We start from the raw sequence: 17,508 nt of genomic DNA, 5'->3' as shown, positions 1-17,508 counted from the left end.
GACGGCGTTTCCCACAGCGCCGGCTCCTCGACCAGTTCGTCGGAATGTGGTCGCGGCACCGGCCCGCACTTTCACCAAAACAATTCGTTAGCGGCCTCTTTCGGCATCGCACCGCCGCACGCCTCACCCCGCTGTACCACCATATCGACTCCCGCACACGTGAAAATTAACAACATACCTCTATGCCAAATATTCAAACCGACGTCGGCTCTGTGTTTTTTATACATAAAATATCCATACCAGAACAAGAACATGCACTATACATGTTAACGCACACAAGTCAAACAAACGACCTATAGATACCAAGCAGACTGAAAGTGCGGCTTACGTTACCACACAACGTTCTCTTGCCAACAAACAAGTAATTTCAAGTTTGATTCTATTCGGATTTCTATAATCTAGAATGTTCTAAGAACAAAACTTATCACAATCTTTTAATTGCCGCATCGGAGCCAGAGCATGAAAGGATACCTTGAAACACGAGGTATCTTTAATATCGGAACGCACGATAGCTTTTCTTTCGTGATCGACAGGATAGTCGTACCTAACTGTTCTAGTTCATGGTGAGCCCTAACACCAGTGATTACCGCAAATTTACAGACATATTCCGTTAATATATATCTTTGCACATTAGTTAAGAATAACACGAAGGAATACGCGATTACTTTACTGAACCATTATTTGTCTTTGCAATAATACTAATCTATCTAATTAGAAAGTGTTAACAATACACCTTCAGCGACGAGAGTGCTATGGGTACATTGCAATTACTAGTCTCTATGAAATTGGTCATATTTTTTGTTATTTTAGAAATTATCACATTCTCTATTGAATACGGGTGGAATAGTGAATATACGCATAATATATATGGACTAATATACTATACAGATGTATAATATACGGACAAAGAATCAAGTATAAACCATAATAAAAATGACTACAAAATTATGTTGATTGGGTTAAATTAATAATAAAATTAAAGGGCACGGTGATACTGATTTCAAAAAGAAATATTGCTAGTACCCTAAATCTAATTCGAAGGTTCCAATTTTAAACTTCTTCCTTCAGTGCTTCTCTGTTTGGAATTATGGCTGTTAGCTGCGACAACTATGTATGTTTTCTTCTATTGCATACGGAATAGCTTTTGTCGGATCTTCCTTAACCAATTCTCCTTCTTAAGTCCATATCATTTTTTTCACTATTCCCTTGTATTTCACACGCATAAAATCCTTCATTCATTGCGAAATGATGTCATCGCTGCCTAAAGGATAAGACGTTCGGTGTATTCGTGTTGATCGATGCACCGGTGTTCGAATCTCAGGCGTGTACCAATTTTTTAAATGAAATACGTACTCAACAAATGGTCACGATTGACTTCCACGGTGAAGGAATAACATCGTGTAATAAAAATCATACCCGCAAAATTATAATTTGCGTAATTACTGGTGGTCAGGACCTCTTGTGAGTCCGCGCGGATAGGTACCACCATTTCCTATTTCTATCGTGAAGCAGTAATGCGTTTCAGTTTGAAGGGTAGGGGCAGCTGTTGTAACTATACTTGTGAGACCTTAGAACTTATATCTCAAGGTGGGTGGCGCATTTACGTCGTAGATATCTATGGACTCCAGTAACCACTTAACACCCGGAGGGCTGTGAGCTCGTCCACTCATCTAAGCAATTAATAAAAAAAAGTGATATATGAATTACCCACGTCTTCGATCTCTGTTGCTGTAGATAAGCAGACGATCACCCAATCTGACAAATTTTACGTAAAACATAATCGTTTGGGGCACCCATCTTGAGACATGAGGTTAAACGACGACTATTCTATCTATTATATTGTGACTCACAAAATAATTTCACCTGTACATATATGAAATCAAATCAAATCAAAAAATTGTTATTCAACATAAATGAAAGTACATAAGTACTTGTTGAACGTCAAAAAGAACTACCGCCAATTCACAAAAACTAGCCTCCGTCCTGAGAAGAACTGGCAAGAAACTCAGCAGGCAACTCTTTTTTTGGAGTTTCCTCCTTTAGAATCGATTTACATATATAGGCCCGGGGTATGAAAATTATGGGGACCAAAATCGTACTAGCATGTCACACGAAATGCGTTATGCGCCTGATTGGCTCCTGATTGCGTGATGCGTGCGCGCGCCAATCAAAATCGTACTAGCATGTCACACGAAATGCGTTATGCGCCTGATTGGCTCCTGATTGCGTGATGCGTGCGCGCGCCAATCAAAATCGTACTAGCATGTCACACGAAATGCGTTATGCGCCTGATTGGCTCCTGATTGCGTGATGCGTGCGCGCGCCAATCAGGAGCCAACGCGCGGCCGCGTTATCGCAGGTGACGCCGGGCTGCTGCGCCGGCAGTCCGCCACAAAGCCTCGTACTGATCGCGCGTTTCTCTCATTATTGTATTTTCATATATTTGTTAGTCGTTTGTTTTGTGTCTCGTTAATTTGTTAATAATCTGTAGTGTATCGTGTTGTCGTAATATAGAACTATTTCTCGTATTGTTTCGTTTAATTTTTTATATCCAGTAAACTCCAGTCGTGCGTCGGAGCGGACACACACACTTTTTTTTTTTTTTAAATGAGATATTTTTTTAATATTCATTTTTACAATGCGTATTATAACGTAACAATTATTGCAATATTGATCTTTTTTTCTACCTTAGCTGGTAGCCTAGAGAGGCTATTTCAGCGGAACCTTAACTAGTAGGTGAGCTCACGGGGCTCAAACCTGACGACGATGCTAACACGAACCCTAGCAAGAGTCATGCTTCGCAGAATCTTACCACCGGATCGGAAACGCGACCCACTGAGAAGTTCCGGCGAGAAACTCAGTGGGCTGTGTCTGAGAGTTAATTTACTCGTCGAGCCCTTCGTCGCAAGCGACGGGTTCGACGAGAAGGGTGACCGGTGCTTGAAATACCTAGAAGCACCGTTAGTGGATCGGGAGGATCCGAGATGACATGTTTTGGGCGACGTCGACTGCTTCCCATTCTGTCCGCAGGATCGGGAATGTAGTTACCGGCGGCCACGATGAGAGGGTTCTCGTGTCGTGCCGCTTTATCGAAGTGGGCAATATTGAAATGCCCGGAGCGAGCAACTCACTCCCACTTTGTGCAATCTTCTAGATAATCATTGACTTTATTGCACAGATGTTCTTTAATAGTGTTCTTAAACCTATGTATATGTAAACCTATGTATACCACAAGTATACTTTTCAAAACGATAAGAATTTAAAATATGTATGGAAGTCGCTATTAAATGCGATTGTAGCACATTTGTCGACGAACAAAAGCGAACCTTTTAATAACTAGGTGTTTATAGCTAAGAATTAAATGAAAATCTATTGATCGCAATGCGTTTATTAATCACGATTAATAGTTTTGAGTCATTTAAAACGATCCATACAATACGTTGCTTCATTATTTCACCAGTAATATATCCAAAGTAGGAATCGCAGGACCGGTGGTCGTTGGGGCGAGGCTTGGGGGTGACCGAAATTCGATCAAAATCATCGACTCTTTAAGATATCGATTTATTTATTTATTTAATATATTTTGTACACCCAGCTGTTAGAAAAAACACGACAATAAGGATACAGAGTACAAGGGCACTACTTATTTCATGTTGTAATCTCTTCCAGTAGGCCCGCAAAAGGAAAGAAGAATTAGGGACACAAACCTAGTGCATACAGTAAACATTACATATAATAATATATACATATTACAAGATTTACGTTATATGTTTACTATTTATTTCTCTTATATTGTGCTATTTACATTTTTTGAAGAAAAAACATTAAATTCAGTCAAAACTTACTAAAGTAAAAGAAAATTCGAAGGAAAAAAGGATTAATCTATCGGAATTATAACTGTCTTAATCGTTCAGTTTTCCACCAGGTACGGTCAATTATCCGGGATGGTGGAGCCGGTTTTCGGTGTCCTGGGGGCGGTCGCGGTGGCCGCCGCTAGACCCATTCTGCCGTACGCGTTGGCTTTCGCGGCCGGAGCGATGATATACGTCGTGGCAGATGACATCATCCCTGAGGCAAACGCTTCGTAAGTATAATATGTTTATTTCCTTGAGATCTTACACTCGTATTCTAAGACATCGCCCCAAAACTTACCCGACTTCATATCAATCGACGATACGTTATAGATCACCCGAAGGAACTAGACATTGAAAGATCATTGAACAATTCGTAAAAATATTTGAAAAACTCCAATTACTACTACATGCTGCTGTCACCAATGTGATCAGCTTTATTTACGAGGGCTAAAAAGTAAAACAAAGAATAGTCAATAGTCAGCAAAAACAATAACATTAATTTCTCTCGCTTCAACGTACTGTAGCAACTTGATTTTAACAGTTGCTTTCTCGCCTGGACAAAATTTCGCTATATCTAAAAATAATATTTTTTTTTTTTAATTAGTTCTTTGATGTCAATAAAGTCTCGAGATCTTAATGAATAGGGGTGTAAATGCATTGTGCATAGGAAGTCATACACAAATTGCAGTAATTTAAATAGTAATGTAATCTCTCTTGTGACAGTTCCTTTGTTTAAGTGCATTAAACCTTTTGTCTCCAAACGAAAGTAGAATGTCATAGAATAAAATAAAAGTAGAGATGTACGCAGATATTTGGTAAAGATTTATAAAAATGAAACCATAACATTCATCTGAAAATTAAAACTGTTCACAACTCATTAATTGTCGTCCAATATCATTTATTTTGCTGTAGGATTTGATGGGTCCGTGGATTTGAGGCATTGACTTAGTTTTGAACCATTGAATCATCTTTTTTCCTCCTACATATTCGCTGGTAGCTTTAAAGGGCCTTTGCAGCATCTTCGCGTTGGTAGGCAAGATCACGAGGTTCAGCCTAACATATTTATTACATTTATTGATTTAAAATATTAAAAAATGTTCGGTGTTTTTAGGTAACATTTAAAACTAAGAAATGCCCGATTGTCTTGCTTGATTCGTTTCAGTAGTGAAACTGCACTAAAGTTCGGTGCTAAATTTAAATACTAGTGAATTGATTACTATTATATTATAAATACTAATGAATGAATGGGGTAGCCGTTGTAACTATACTAAGACCTTTAGAACTTATATCTCAAGGTGGGTGGCGCATTTACGTTGTAGTTGTCTATGGGCTCCAGTAACCACTTAACACCAGGTGGGCTGTGAGCTCGCCCACCCATTTAAGCAATAAAAAATAAATAAATGTATCCCTAGAAAAGCCTATTTTTTTAACGAAAATTTTGTTAAATTTTTACGTTCTTCATTTTTTTTTTTCATTGCCCTTGTAGGGAGATGAGTATACGCCCCAACTTGATGGTGAGTGGTTACCGTCGTCCATGGACCTCAGCAATGCCAGGGGCAGAGCCAAGCCGCTGCCTACCGTAAACTCTTAACGTTAACTATTAACGTTATTCTTAACAACAGACCAGAATACCAGTAAAAATACGTACCTAGTAATCATTAATCGACATAGGGACCTATGTTACCTTTATGGGCTTCCAAATATGCAGATTAAAATAAGGCTTTTCAAAATGGAGTACACATTTTCTATTATTGAAATTTGGAGCTTTAAGATCCGAGATTGCTAAAGGTATCGTTAATACATATATCCGTCAATAATATAAAATGTGGGTACTTATCGAAAATGCCAAAAAGATCTTCTCTGCGCCGTATTCCTCAATGCTGAGAATGTGACCACAATCTTGTATCACTTTCTCTCGTACCACCTTTCTCTGTCTGTCTCTGGCGGTGTGAAGGGCGTTGTGAACTGTGGAATCAAGAGCGGTGTCTGGTCGGACCAACATATTGGGCTGCGACACGAGGCCTTTTCCCGTCCACTTTACAGGTCACGATGAGCCTCTCGCGCTTGCTTCCAACGTTCCTTGCAATGTGACCGAATCATTCAAGGACTCTGCGAAGACACTCGGATGACAGCCGCGAGCAAATCTTGAGTTCTCGCAAAATTTAAATGTTAATCCAATATACTGTCCCCGGAAAACAAAGCATCTTTCCCCAGCACCACATCTGAATGACCGACGCCTAATAAAGATAACACTTTCAAAGTTCTTGAAACAATCTCGACAATGTCTAAACAGATTCACAACTGTTCAAAGTCTCAAATTTATGTAATGTGTGTGAAGAAACGTTCCCTGAACCCTCTTCGTTGGTAATGGACGAAAACGTGGGGTTCAATGTGGTTTCAATGAGCGTGTAGGCCCCCTTAAATAGCTTAACAGATGTCACGGTAAATTATTGCGTGGACTATATACATTCAGGGACAGATTAAAAGCCCCAATATCGAACGCCAAGAGTTATCGAGATAAACATTTAATTTGGGAACTACACAAATTGTACAGCCATCTGTGTGTAAGTTGGTACTAAATAAAGTATTAGAAAATCATAAAAATCAACATAAAGTATATTTTTAATATCTATTCCGATAATAATATTAATAAAAAAAAACAGATTATTTGATTAGTGTGATTTCACGAAAGACAACTTTCAAGCCAAAAGTAAATGAATTAATCTCATGAATTATGTAGTACGTGATGTATATTATAAACTCACTAACTCCTGTTATCGTATAAATGCAAATTGAATGGATTATGTTTTGTTATTTTTCCATAATGCGGATGTTAAGTAAATTGAGAACGTAATCATCACGAGACATGCGATCGAACCAAATTCTCCTTTACATAAATGCAAGCCAACCAAATTCCCCTCTACAGAAATACAAACACTATTTTAAGACTTTTGAACTGATCTAAACTGGTAGTTACAAGATCACGCCTTTGTCGAAACAATCCCTCGAGAAGATAACCCTTGCCGTATACATTAAACGATCTTAATAAAAAAAAATTATTGCCGTTGTAGGCAGACGAGCATACGGCCCACCTGATGGTGAGTGGTTACCGTCGCCAATAGACTTCAGCAATGCCAGGGGCAGAGCCAAGCCGCTGCCTACCGAAAATGTACCATTTATGAGGTTAAACAAATTTGAACAACACAATAAATTTGGAATCGGGAGTTTTTGTCCAATAAACCTAGCTCTTTGTCAGACGAACTCGCAGCCCATCGGGTTTTAAATAAACAAAGCATCAATATGAATACGAGACAAATGATTATTGTCTCAATTACATTAGTCGGCTATCCTTCTCTTCAAATCAAAGTGCATCGTGGCTTCAAGGCAGAATATTAGTAATCATCAATGGAGACTTGCAACAAGATATGGCACCAGTATTTAACATCAGAAATAGAGCTTATAATTGAGTAAAAGTGAGTACTTAAGAAAATAAGCTGTGAATTTGCTGTAACGGACAGGGAAGTAGCCAGACAGTCCACAATTTCTAAGGTCCTCTAACCTTCATATGACTTTACGGGTGGGAGAATTTGAAAAACTCAATTCCCATTCGGTGGTAGATGCATTTGCAGTTGCCCTTGAGCCGTTAGGTCTCTTTCGGAGGCGCTCGGGCGAATCCCACCCCACCTGGCTGAGCTCGCACTTGCCCGCCTATCTTGTTGAAACTGAAAAGGCATTCGGGAAACCAGTAATCCTTCCTTCTTAAAAAAAAAAAGAATTAAAAAAATGACTGCTCCGCGGCAAAAATGAGTTAGAAATTAACCAACCCGTGCGAACTTAAAATACGTCCTACTGACAGAAATTACGTTTTACAAGATTTTGAAAGTTTCATTTGAAATACAACAATAAATGAAAGGAAGTCGTTGATCAACACGTGTTTAGGTACTATTGCCTAGAACAAAATGGGACCTACGAGAGGGTTCGAATCTCGGCGTGGTTGCATCAGATTACGGACGGTTTTATTTCATTTGCCAAACTAAGCAAAAATACTTGTACTTAGCAAGTTCATATTTCGTGAAGCTAACAGTAGTAGCCTGTGTTCACGGGAGACCGTGGACTCCACGCCTCAGCTGGTAATTTCCATGCATCAATGAAATTAAACAGAAAATATGTTTGTCGTTGCAATTTTGTTTCGAAATATTCCAAGAGTCAAAAGCTCCATCCGTGTTCACTTCTTGCAGCTTTTTCCATTGGTTTTGACTTCCTAAATGATTCTGTGTTCGGATGAAACAATTTAAAAGTTTTGCGTGTTCGATATACGGAAGACGGCCTGGGAAACACATCAACTGTTCGTCTAAGTTATTTATGTTAACAAAACAATAATTTCGGGGCCAAAACTCTGTGATCCAGTTACAACTAAAGGGGGCTCGTTTCGTCAATTATTCTCGTTGTAACAGAAATAAATTGAAGTTTGTTAGGGTGAGATAGAAGGCCGCCGATTGTGCCCGTTTCCCCCCGACAAACAGTGATGCCATTGTCAATTTTACTTATTGTTCCGAGCCGGTCTGGTTTCCCTTCCGTATACAAAGACGAAGAAGATCTATCTACGTGTATACGTAGAACTCGGTTGTGACTACTTACTTGGGGTAGCTACCGGGTAACTACAGAAGTTTATCTTTTACAATCGCTCATATCTTTTGTGACCGTAAAAAGATTTGAAAGAAACATTATTAAAAATTGGAATTTGTTATACAAATTGTATTCGATTACAATAATGGTAACAAAGTCATGATCCAGCTAGGGTCGCTGCATCATGGAAGTAGCAGCAGTAGTAGTAGCTGTACGATAGTGACTACTTCGATAAGGCTATGCGTCATGATAATCGCCTTATCGTTGGCGGCGCTATCCCCGAATCCTGATCACGCAGGAGCCAGTCACTGTCGACGCCCCAGATACGTCCTTATGGGTCCATCAGATTCAATAACCTATGCATTAGACGCTTTCAGCTCTAACACTAGGAGTTGACTTAGGGACCCCGTAATCGTACTCATCGAACTCGACAAAGAGTTCGACGTGCAACCTAACCTATGCATCAGCTCGCTGAGTTTCTCGCCGGATCCTCTCAGCGGGTCGCGATTCCGATTCGGTAGTAGATTCATTCGCGAAGCAGCTGCTCTTGAGTTGTTAAGTCTCCTTAGGAGGCGCTTGGGCAGCTGTTAACAAATCCCACTCCTCCTGGCTGAGCCTTTGCTCGCCCACCTGTCCTGGTGAAACTGGGAAAGCCACCGGGCCACAAGTAATCCTTGAATCCTAAAAAAAAAGTGATGATACATGTAACAGATATTAATGTATCTATATATCTAATAAGAAATCATAAAAGTCTTATTGAAATATTATCATTCTACGTTGCAGTCGAGAGTTGAATAAATCTGAAAATAAAAAAAAACCGACCAGCAACGAGTCTGGATTAGAAATCTTTATTTAAGACCGAGTCCAGACATAACATTATGTAAGCGGGAGAAGAGACCGTCAATACTAATTCGGAACCTATATAGACATCTAAAATAGCAGCAATGACAGCGAGATATAATAGCGTTTCTTGCAGTGCAAGTGGCATGTGGAGTGTAGGCGCGATGCGGCAGCGGCGAGCTCCGCAAATACTCGGCCCGAAATAGCGACGCGCCGTCTGATGGCCCGGACGCGACGCCGCCGTTGTCCTCGCGACGCGTTTCCAATCCGACATTTATTGCCCTCCGAACGTGTTTCTCCTATTTGTTACACAGATAATAAATTACGAATATCAGTTTCTCCGTCTGAAATACCCCCCGACCGTAATGGCCTTCCTCTAAAAACGTTGCTCTGAATCCGCAAACAACTTCGTTCGCAAAACTCGTTTTGATCTAACCAGGAACTTTTCAAATATAAAATGCTTATCCTAATAAGCATGGTTAAGGGAAAATAGTAGTCAACAAAAAAAATAATCGTAGACCGTTTTAAGCAGCGGTCTAAGATTTATCCCAACATACCGCTGGAATGATTCTAAAAACACTTAAAATTTGTGCTTAATACTCGGTCAAGTCTACTAGACGCTATACAGGAAATACAGACGAAGAGGGCGGGCGGCGCAGCCTCGCGAAACGCGAAGTAAATTGAGAGCGCCACGCGTGGGCTTGTCACCGTCTCGGCATCCTCAATAACAATAAATACATAAAATAAAACGTTCGTTTGCCGGGATAAAGCTGGGGACGACGCTTTAGTTTGTCTATGCGCTGACGTCACTGTCTGGGAATCCAGCCGTCTGACACTCCCTGACCTACCTCCAGACGTTGTCCTGCACTTCTCCACAGTACAATTCCAAGAGTACATACGATCTCAGACAATCTAACCGCATACCATTACAGTTAAATCGGCCTCGTGTAACGCTATGTGGTATCAACGTATTTACTTATAATCCAGTCTCGGGAACATAGTATGCATGTGATATCTATTTAAATAAAAATCAATGCTTGTATTTATACAACATACGTTCCATCTGCGTTTCTAAAACATTTATCCGATTGTGTGAACTCGGTACAGTTTCTGTCATAGTACCATCAAAGATACGCGACTAGTTCCCAGTATTCGATGTTTTCATGAAACAATGAATATAATATATTAGGTATACCTAAATATCAAAATTAACGGACCATTAAAATTAACAGCGGACCGTGATCTGGTTTTGCACAGATTCTCAATAACTTTTGCCACCATATATGTATATATAAAAGTCGGCTTATGTTCTGTATAGACTGTGAAACGGTTGGGCCGATTTCTATGATATTTTCTGAAAATCTCCATATTGTCTCGTCGGGCGATTCGGTGAAGGTTGACATCGATCGGATGGAAGTCAAATCAATGATGTGCCCGCAAAGCTGCCCGGATTCAACTTGCGATTAATAAATCTGCACACGTCAAGATAACACCAGATATACAAAATTTAGAATCAGCTATCGATGACTACACGGTCTGCATCTAAGTTTCTACAATTACCATGATAATTTCGTAGCTGCGTACCGCGAACTTCTTGTAATCGAACAGGGCGCACGATCGACACGTATCTTTAATCTGTGTTTCAATTCGGGATCAAGAAACTACTTTAGTGGAATATAATTCTGATTTCCTAAGTAGAAGTAGTCTCCTCATTTCTACTTTACGTTTCTAGTTTAAAAAAAATATATGCAGCTTTCTCTATACTAGTCGATACATAAAAATATAAATTTATAACCTGGATTAATATGTATTTAGTTTTCTTTTTCTTATAATAATCAATAACACGACCCGGGCAAAGCCGGGGTATATTAGACATATCAACGGATCTACAAATTGTCTGGTAGTTTATGGATCAGAGAATAACGCTAGCAACTGTTTTTCCTGAGGAAGAACAACGTTATTTCTGAATTAATAATTTAATACGGATGCGACTGAGGACCACGTGTTCTCAGTTCATAAATTGTTTTTGTATTGATTCCCTTACGTAATCTTTGGTAGCTTAAAGAGCTTTTCCAACTTCGTGTGGACCGGTAGATGAGCTCACGAGCTCAGCCTGAGAGAATTTTCAACACTGGCCCTAGCAAGAGCAGTGTTTCGCTAAATCTACTACCTAATTGAAATCGCGACACACTGAGAGGATATGGTGATAAACTCAGCGGGTTGAATCTATGAGCTAGTTTGCATATCGAACCCTTCGTCATAGTGGACGAGTTCGACGAGGACGGTGACCGGTGATTTAAGAGCTTAAAAGCACCGAGAGTGGATCGGGGGATCCGACAAGACATATTCATAAATTGTGTCGCGTGCCGCCCAATATGTGTATAGTAGTTCAAATATAAAGTATTTAATTCTGCCGTGAAGCAGTAATGCGTTTCGTTTTAAAGGGCGGGGCAGTCGTTGAACTATAAACTTTAGAAGTCATGTCTCAAGGTGGGTGGCGGTGTTTACGTTGCTGATCTCTATGGACTGCGTAAACAGGTGGACCATGGGATCTTCCACATATCGAAGCAATAAAAAAAATTTAAGCCAGAAATAGATAATATTGAGTACCTCCATATACCTCTGGCATTGTTACCTAAAATATGTCTTGGACTCCGAAGAACCCTTTTTCTGTCGGTCTCCTGTCAATTGTTAGCTTGAGCATTACCTATTACCGGTACGTAATATTTTATTTTATTTTTGTACAATTTGTTGCTTCACCTGCGATGGGTACCTCTAAATATCGAAAGATGGCACAACTATTGTTCAATTGGACCCGTCCACAAGAGCCCCTTAGGCTACCAGCGAATAGGTAGAGAAAGATGAATTAAAAGTTCGACACCAAGTCCCAAGATGGGTAACAAAATTCAGCTTTTAATTATGTTTACGAAAACCTAAGGATATAATATTATGTTAGTATTTTTTGTAGAAAAAGTATTCGGTAATTAAAACGGTCGTTTAATGCTAAAACAATTGACACCGGTCCTACCAAACGTCGCTCTTTGAATTCTCAATTAAACTCGATGTTGATGTCAGCGTATGGTATTTAGGTGCATGTGGAGTCGGGGTTCCCCAAGGTGCGTGGCCAGAATACACGAGAACTATCAATTATTAAAACGCGTTTACGTGACATACTGCGGTGCTTTGTCACGGAGCGGATGTCAAAACTGTTAGTGGATTACCGAATTGCCTAGTAATAATAGCCGCGATAAGTATTGGATAAGCTCTGGGTTTTGCCGTTTGCGGACACGCATTCGACGTGCACAGCAAACTTAATGTAACAAGTGTCAAAGTGAAAGAAGATATTTTTCGGGTTTTAGTTACGAGGGCGAAGAAAATTTGTAAATATTAATTATCCAACATTAAAACGAAAATATTTGTGCTTTATATAAGTGCACAAGTAAATTAATTAACTTTTCGTGAATTTTCCTGTATGAATAACGTGACCATTTTTTTTTCGTGTCAAAGCGGGATGCCTACAGAATTTCGTATATAAATAAATAAATGTATAGGGTATGTCGGGGTAAGATGTAATATTTAAGAGCAAAATAAAAAATATGGTTTAAAAAATGACTTGAAATAATTTATTATGGTATCTTACTCTCACTGACATCTTAATTCTTACACCAACGTGCCCTTAAAATAGTATTTATAAATATTATAATTTCGCAACAAATAACTACTTTTCTACAGCAAAATTAAGAGTTACTTTAGTATGTATTTTGTAATACAATAAGGATTTGGGATAAGTACGTATTCAGCAAGTTTCTTTTTTTTTTTTTTTTATGATTGAATGATTACTGGTGGCCCGGAGGCCTTTCCAGTTTCACCAGGACAGGTGGGAGGAAGTTTCTAATAAACACATGCACAACAGATAAATGAAAGCGGGACATTTTTGCGCTTTTTGGGGACAGCGGGACGGACAGCCTGAAAGCGGGACAATTCCGCCCAAAGCGGGACGTATGGTCACGTTATGTATGAAACAACTTATTCTAAAGTATTTTTAGTGACTTTTCGTTCTTTATTCCGTTTAAGAGGGTGAATTTTATTTAGAAGTCATCACATACGTGACTCAGAAATATTATACAACACCTATTTTTGCCGCTGTAAAATTTTTAACTGTAGGCGATTCGATTAATATATTTGTATTCTATAGTACCTTTAGAATGATTACTTGACATTTCGCTATGTTTTTTTTTTTTTTTTTATTTCATGGAAACCTAACAACGCGGGAATATGCGCGCTGCGTCTCACAGAGTAAGCTTTATAGCTAAGCGTTTCGGCGTTTACTCGGGCAGAATAAACGAGTAGTAGCGACTGCGAGCACCCGGCCGAGTACCGGGAAACGTTTGAATGTAATGGTTAATAATTCCAGTTAGCATGTGTACGTACCGGCCGTTTGGGTTTCTCTAAATCTGAGTGCGTGAGACGCAAGCGCCATCGGCCTTTCTTATATCCCAACAACAATGCTTATTTGATATTCGAAACCGCGTTATACGTATCTGTCAATGGTTTTTATTGTATGACGACAGCATTTTATAACGGATCCTTCTGTGTGTTTGAGTGTGTATATTACAAACATTTTCTGCCATTGAAATGTTAATGTCGTCCTGCTCATCAAATTCAACAATGGGTTAGGGCTGTGTGCCAATTTTACGCGTAATTCGTATGTCATAATCGAAATTTAAAATTGCTTAATGTCAACTGTTAGTACATATCTAAGTTTCAGTTTATTTCAGTAAATTGTTTCGAAAATCTAATTGTCTAGCGAATTTATGAATTCATGAAATAAATATTGGATTAATAAATATATATGATATTATAAAGAAATAAATAAATAATAAATAAATATTTACTAACAATCACGCCACGTTAACTGGTCCCGCGATAAGTTCGTAAAGAACTTGTGTTACAGGTACCAGATAACGGATATAAATGTAAGATTTTTATTATACACATACATATATTTAATATACATCCATAACCCTGGAAAATACATTTATATTTAACATACAAATATCTTCCCTTGGCGGGATTCGAACCCGCGACCCCCTCGTGTAGTGACCATGTCACTTACCACTACACCAGACGGCCGTTATGAACCAATAATGCCGCCTCTATGCTATTATCCTACTTAGTGATTCATTAACGAAGAGTCTAAAAAATTACTGAGACTACAAACTTTAGCAATCGATACCGTTTATGTTCTACCAGCGACCCGTCCTCGCTTCGCTTCGGAAACTGTAATTTATTATTGATTTTTCCACTATTTAATGGATGTTATTATACATATAAACCTTCCTCTTCAATCACTCTATCTATTAAAAAAAATCGCAATAAAATCCGTTGCGTAGTTTTAAAGATTTAAGCATAATACATAGGGATATGGGGACAGAGAAAGCGAATTTGTTTTATACTATGTAGAGCAGTGATTCTCAACCTTTTTTTTGTTGCGGCACATATTTAACGATTTCAAAATCTGGCGGCACACAAAAAAAAGAAAGAAAAATTATTTACTTACAATTTACAACACACTGCATAAATAGTTTATCAAACAATTTTTATATACGAATTAAACTAAAATATACTATAATTTTTTTTTTGTGGATTTAAATATATATTCATTTTTAAAATATTTTTCTTTTTAAATGATATAATTTAATAATATTAACATTATTATATATTCGCAAAATTTGGCGGCACACTTTTGAAATTTGGCGGCACACAAAAGTGCCGCGGAACAGTGGTTGAGAATCACTGATGTAGAGCATCCAATAGGACGTTTTTTTTTCTAATTTTCATCCTTAAGTGATTAAAATAAGGAATGAACGTTTGTATGGCAATCCGTCACTTTCGAAACAAGAACCACGCAATTTCATATAGGTACCCGTTTTTGTCTTAAAGATATTTCGCACACTTAGATATTTCGGAGTTTTACAAAATTTGTCCTCTCTGGGGTTGTAAGTTATATGGAAAGGTTTGTCTTTTTTCAAAGAAGAAGCATTTAATTCAATATTAGAGCTTATATAAATTTAGGGGAAATTGTTATAAATAAATTTACTGTAATGTACAACTTTCAGCATGATAAGAAGTCGTGGCCCAAAAGATAAGGTGCCGGGTGTACTAGTATCCAGCGATGCGCCTGTGAGGCCGTTCAAATCCTATTGGTCGTTACCAATTTAAAAAAAGTGAAAATTTGTACCAAACTCATATCCACGAAATAATTATATATCGTATAATAAATTGAAGTCGTCGTGGCCTAAAGGATAATACGCCCGGTGTATTCGTATGTAGCGATGCACCAGTGTTCGAATCCCGCCGGCGGGGGTACCTACCAATTTTTCCAATTAAATACGTACTTAACAAATGGTCACGATTGATTTACATAGTGAAGGAATAAGGTGGGTGGCGGCATTTACGTTGTAGATGTCTACGGGCTCCGGTAACCACTTAATATCAGGAGGGCCGTGAGCTCGTCCACCCACCTAAGCAATAAAAAATATTACCCGCAAAATGATTAAATTTGCGCAACCACTATCGGTTAGGTGTACTGTAAGCCTGCACGGATATGTAGCACCACCCATATATTTCTTCCGCGAAGCATTTGCAACTAGGACCTCATATCTTAAGGCGGATGGTGGTAGGTATTGGAGCTAGGATGCACTTAATACTAAGAGCGTATTCACCGACAAATACAATACAAATTATCCCGATTTACCAATCTGAAATCCCGCCTTCGCATTTATACATAGTCAGGTCATAAATTCTGTCACATGTTCAATGTAAAATAATTGAAACAAGTTTATTCATTATGTAACCATTAATATAACAAAATGAACTTAACAAAACATAGATTCTTATGACACTGAAGTTTATTCAAAATGACTTCCGTGATTTTGAATACAGGCCTTCAATCTGCGCGGCCAGTCGTCTATCGCAGCACGAACGAGGTCCATGTCAATATCGGCGGCTGCCTTAATCAAGGATGTCTTGAGTGACTCCAAATTGGGATGAGGCTTTGAGCACGCCTTTTCCTCCAAGTGTTGCCATATCTTGTAATCTAACAGATTCAAATCTGGACTGGAGGAGGGCCAGTAGTCGTGCCGGATGAAGTCGATTTCACGCGCCGCCAGCCAGTCTTGTGTGCTCTTCGCTCTATGAGCTGGCGCCGAATCTTGTTGGAATACCCAGTGCCTGTTATTGAACATGGTATGAGAAACAGGTACCACAAGGTTCGTCAGGACTGTATTTTGATACACAACTGCATTCGTTTTTAAACCTTTCTCACAAAAATGTACCTCTGTTAAGCCCCAATAAGAAACTCCCAACCATACCATGAGCGAGGATGGAAAATGACCTCGTTGGACACGCGGAATACGGTTGCTCGCTTCTTCACTACTGTGTGCGTACACCTTATCATTTTGTTTGTTGTAGCTCTCTTCTACGGTAAAAAATTTTTCATCCGAAAAAAGAATTTCCCGATATTTTTTTCCCGCGTACCGCTTCAACAAAGCGCGGCATCTCTTCAGTCTCAGGTCCATTAGACGAGCATTCAAACGATGTCCTCTTTTTCTTCGATATGCCCGAAGCCCTAAGTCTTCATTTAACACCCTTTTCACCGTGGTTCTGCTTAACCCCATCTGAAGGGCCAACAGTTTCTGCTTACGTTTGGGATTTCTTTGAATTCGCGCCTTCACAGCTTTTATCACTGCTGGAGTCCTAACAGACCGAGGGCGACCACTTCTTGACCTGTCATCTACACTAGAGTCTTCATTGTATCGTTTGATGGTACGATAAACGAATCTTTTGGTTGTATTCAAATTTTTCAGTATGTTAATAATTTGAATTGGCGCGTAACCTCAACGATGCAACGCAATAACTGCAACACGGTCTTCTTTAAGCGTCCACTCCATATTTAAAAATGAGTAAAATTCTAAATGTATACTATTTTTATTTTCATGAACAATTCGAAATTCGAATTCAATAAACTTTTTTGTGGTCAGCATTCTAAAAGAAAAGTTTTTACTGTGTGACAATACTTATGACCTGACTAGGTATTGTACATATATATACTTAGTCTGGCCATAAATACTGTTACAATTAAAAATAAACAAAATATTACATTTGAATTTGGAATCTGTCATTTTTA

General features: G+C 38.8%; 1 protein-coding gene across 1 annotated transcript in view; it reads left to right on the top strand.

Annotated features, from left to right (window-relative positions):
* The window catches only part of Zip48C (Zinc/iron regulated transporter-related protein 48C), a 74,991-nt gene that overhangs the window by 52,387 nt on the left and 5,096 nt on the right, over positions 1-17,508 (top strand). The window contains exon 6 of the mRNA XM_028172296.2: positions 3,926-4,084. Coding sequence (XP_028028097.2) covers positions 3,926-4,084 — 159 coding nt within the window. The remainder of the gene's footprint in view (positions 1-3,925; positions 4,085-17,508) is intronic.

The sequence above is a fragment of the Bombyx mandarina genome, chromosome 11, assembly GCF_030267445.1.
Source record: "Bombyx mandarina strain Sakado chromosome 11, ASM3026744v2".
NCBI classification, from domain to species: Eukaryota; Metazoa; Arthropoda; class Insecta; order Lepidoptera; family Bombycidae; genus Bombyx; species Bombyx mandarina.
This window is presented reverse-complemented; position numbering and strand designations above follow the sequence as displayed.